Source organism: Sitophilus oryzae, unplaced genomic scaffold (assembly GCF_002938485.1).
Source record: "Sitophilus oryzae breed Bouriz unplaced genomic scaffold, Soryzae_2.0 scaffold_965_pilon_pilon, whole genome shotgun sequence".
Classification (NCBI taxonomy): Eukaryota; Metazoa; Arthropoda; class Insecta; order Coleoptera; family Curculionidae; genus Sitophilus; species Sitophilus oryzae.
The window spans coordinates 1130690-1133332 of NW_022147600.1; the positions used below are offsets into that span (position 1 = coordinate 1130690).

At 37.3% G+C, this 2643-nt stretch overlaps 1 protein-coding gene across 1 annotated transcript; it reads left to right on the plus strand.

The window, feature by feature from the left end:
• Positions 1-439: 439 nt before the first annotated feature.
• On the plus strand, positions 440-1033 carry LOC115891092. The gene has a single exon (XM_030911492.1). The coding sequence runs from the start codon at positions 440-442 to the stop codon at positions 1031-1033; it is 594 nt and encodes a 197-aa protein (XP_030767352.1).
• Positions 1034-2643: the final 1610 nt, after the last annotated feature.

Below are 2643 nucleotides of genomic sequence, written 5' to 3' on the forward strand. Positions count from 1 at the left end.
AGAAAGAATGAGAAAATATCTACATTCAAGAAAGCAAACATGCATTATTTGATTGGAAAGTACGGACGTTAGTAGGCTCCTTCTATCAAATTTGCCATTAAATTAACTTCTAACACAGATGCTTTTTGTTGTTTCGGGATGTTTACTATGAAAGCAACTGTGTGTTTAATGGGACAACCATATAAGAACCACTAAGATAACACTAAAGAACGACATCAAAGAGGCCGCATGTGAAGCTTTAGGCACCCGGATTATAAAAAGAAATAATAGCACCAAAATAAATAAAACTCCGTGGTTCCGCCCAGAAATTAAATGAAAATGTAGAGAGAAAAAAATTCGCAAACGAGAATCATTCGAAACATATAGACGAATCCGAAACGAGACAACAGCACTAGTAAGACAATCAAAAAAACAACATTGGGAAATTTTCTCTAAACGAATGGAGAGTGACTTCTACGGACTTCAAAAACAAATTTGGCGCTTTATAGGAACTCAAAGAAAAGAGATTAACGAGTTTGTTAAAACAAATCACATAGCAAGGGAATCCTGGATTGATTATTTGTCAGAACTATACAAATCAGAAGAAATAGAGGTTGAACTAAATACACCCGAAATAATGACCAACGACAACGTACAGATTAAGGCAGCCGATATAATTACATCCCTTCGAAAGCTACAGAATAGGAAGAGCCCAGGGCAAGATGATATCCCAAACGAATTACTTAAATATGGCGGCCAAAGTCTCATAGAGCAGCTAACATCCCTGATTCAAAAAATCCAACACAGGATACCCGATGAATGGCGAACCAGCACCACTATCTTGATGTTTAAAAGAGGGGATAAGAAGCTGCCCTCAAACTATAGAGGCATAAATCTTCTAAGCACCACACTAAAACTTACGACAAAAGTGATAACAACCAAAATTAACGACTTAACATGCTTAGCAGATGAACAGCAAGGTTTCAGATCGGGCAGATCATGCACAGACGCGGTTTTTGTCATAAGACAGATAAATAGAAAAATCAATCGATAAAACAGAAAAATCAATCGAATATAACAAACCAGCGTATATGTGTTTTATTGATTTAGAAAAAGCGTTCGACCGTATGCAGCTAAGAGACGTTGTACACCTTCTTTACAATAGGCAAATCCCACACAACCTCATTAAAACCATACAAAACATATATGAAGCGAACCAAATTCAAGCTACAAGATGACTCCCTGAGCCCTCTTCTTGTCAACATCATTATGGACGAAATAATAGGAAAAGTACGTTTACTGAAGGGATACAGTATGGGCGACCAGGAAATTACTATTTTATGCTATGCCGACGACGCCGTATTGGTAGCTGAAAATGAGAACGATCTACAGCGCTTATTACATCGATTTAATTGCACTGCGAAATCACTTAATATGATAATATCGACCCAGAAAACTAAATGCATGACGACATCAAAAGTACCACTAAGATGCAAACTGGAAGTCGAGGGCAGTGTTATCCAGCAAGAGATGAAGTTTAAGTATCTAGGCGTAGAAATCTCAGGATATGGTGATGTAGAAGCGGAGGTGCGAGAACGGACAACGAAGGCAACCAGAAGAGCAGGATGCCTGAATAATACAATATGGCGAAATAAAAACATTGAGGTGGAAACTAAAGCGAGAATTTACAAGGCAACGGTACAACCAATAATGACATACACTGCAGAAACTCGACCTGATATAGCGAAAACTAAACAACTACTAGAGACAACCGAAATGAGAGTACTACGCAGAATAGCTGGAAAGACGCTTCTGGACAGGGAGAGAAATGAAAGCATAAGAAGAGCGTGCAAGGTGGAAAATATAAATGAGTGGGTACTCAGCAGAAAGGAAGAATGGAACGACCATATCAGCAGAATGGACAACAGAAGGATAGTGAGAGTTGCATGCGACAAATCACCGCTAGGTCGCAGAAGCTTAGGACGTCCACGAAAACGATGGAGCGACAACTTGTCAGTCTGACCGGTAGAGACGACGAAACCAAACAGGCGATTCGCCTAGTATGAAGAAGGAAGAAGAACCATATAAGGAAATACTATACGTTTAATTTATACAATATTATCGAGAAAAAAAAAACGGCGTCACCGGTGGCTGTAAAATGAAGATCGCTGTCATTTTATATGTGATATATGGGGAATGCCATCGTTGTTCATTTCCAAGCCAACTTTATGCCGTTTTTTCGATCATACGGTATATTAAACAAAGTATAATTTGTAGTAGAAAATAAGATTTAAACTTAAGATTCTTATACTTCGTCGCATTTCAAATTCAGATTATTTGAAATTTCTAACATATCCTAGGGTGATATATTGCCAAGCTCCGCTAAGTCCAACATAGTTCAGCTGAACAAATAAAACATGGTCTTGTTATCAACCTATGATGCACTCTCTTCGGTTTCCAAGTAGAGTCAGCATTCAATATACTGTCATTGTATATTATTATAAAACAATACACTACTTTTTCTTTTTACATTTAGTCTGATATTTTTTTCTCTTATGTCTTTATCTCTTCTACTATAATCAAAAACTGTACATTTACATCACATAATTTAGAAATTCCCCTTTAGGTATTTTGCATGGATTTAAGATATTTATTAACACGCAA

Bases quoted from the DNA above. Each gene is read 5' to 3' on its own strand.
- LOC115891092 (XM_030911492.1), top strand. From the start codon at position 440: ATGGAGAGTGACTTCTACGGACTTCAAAAACAAATTTGGCGCTTTATA.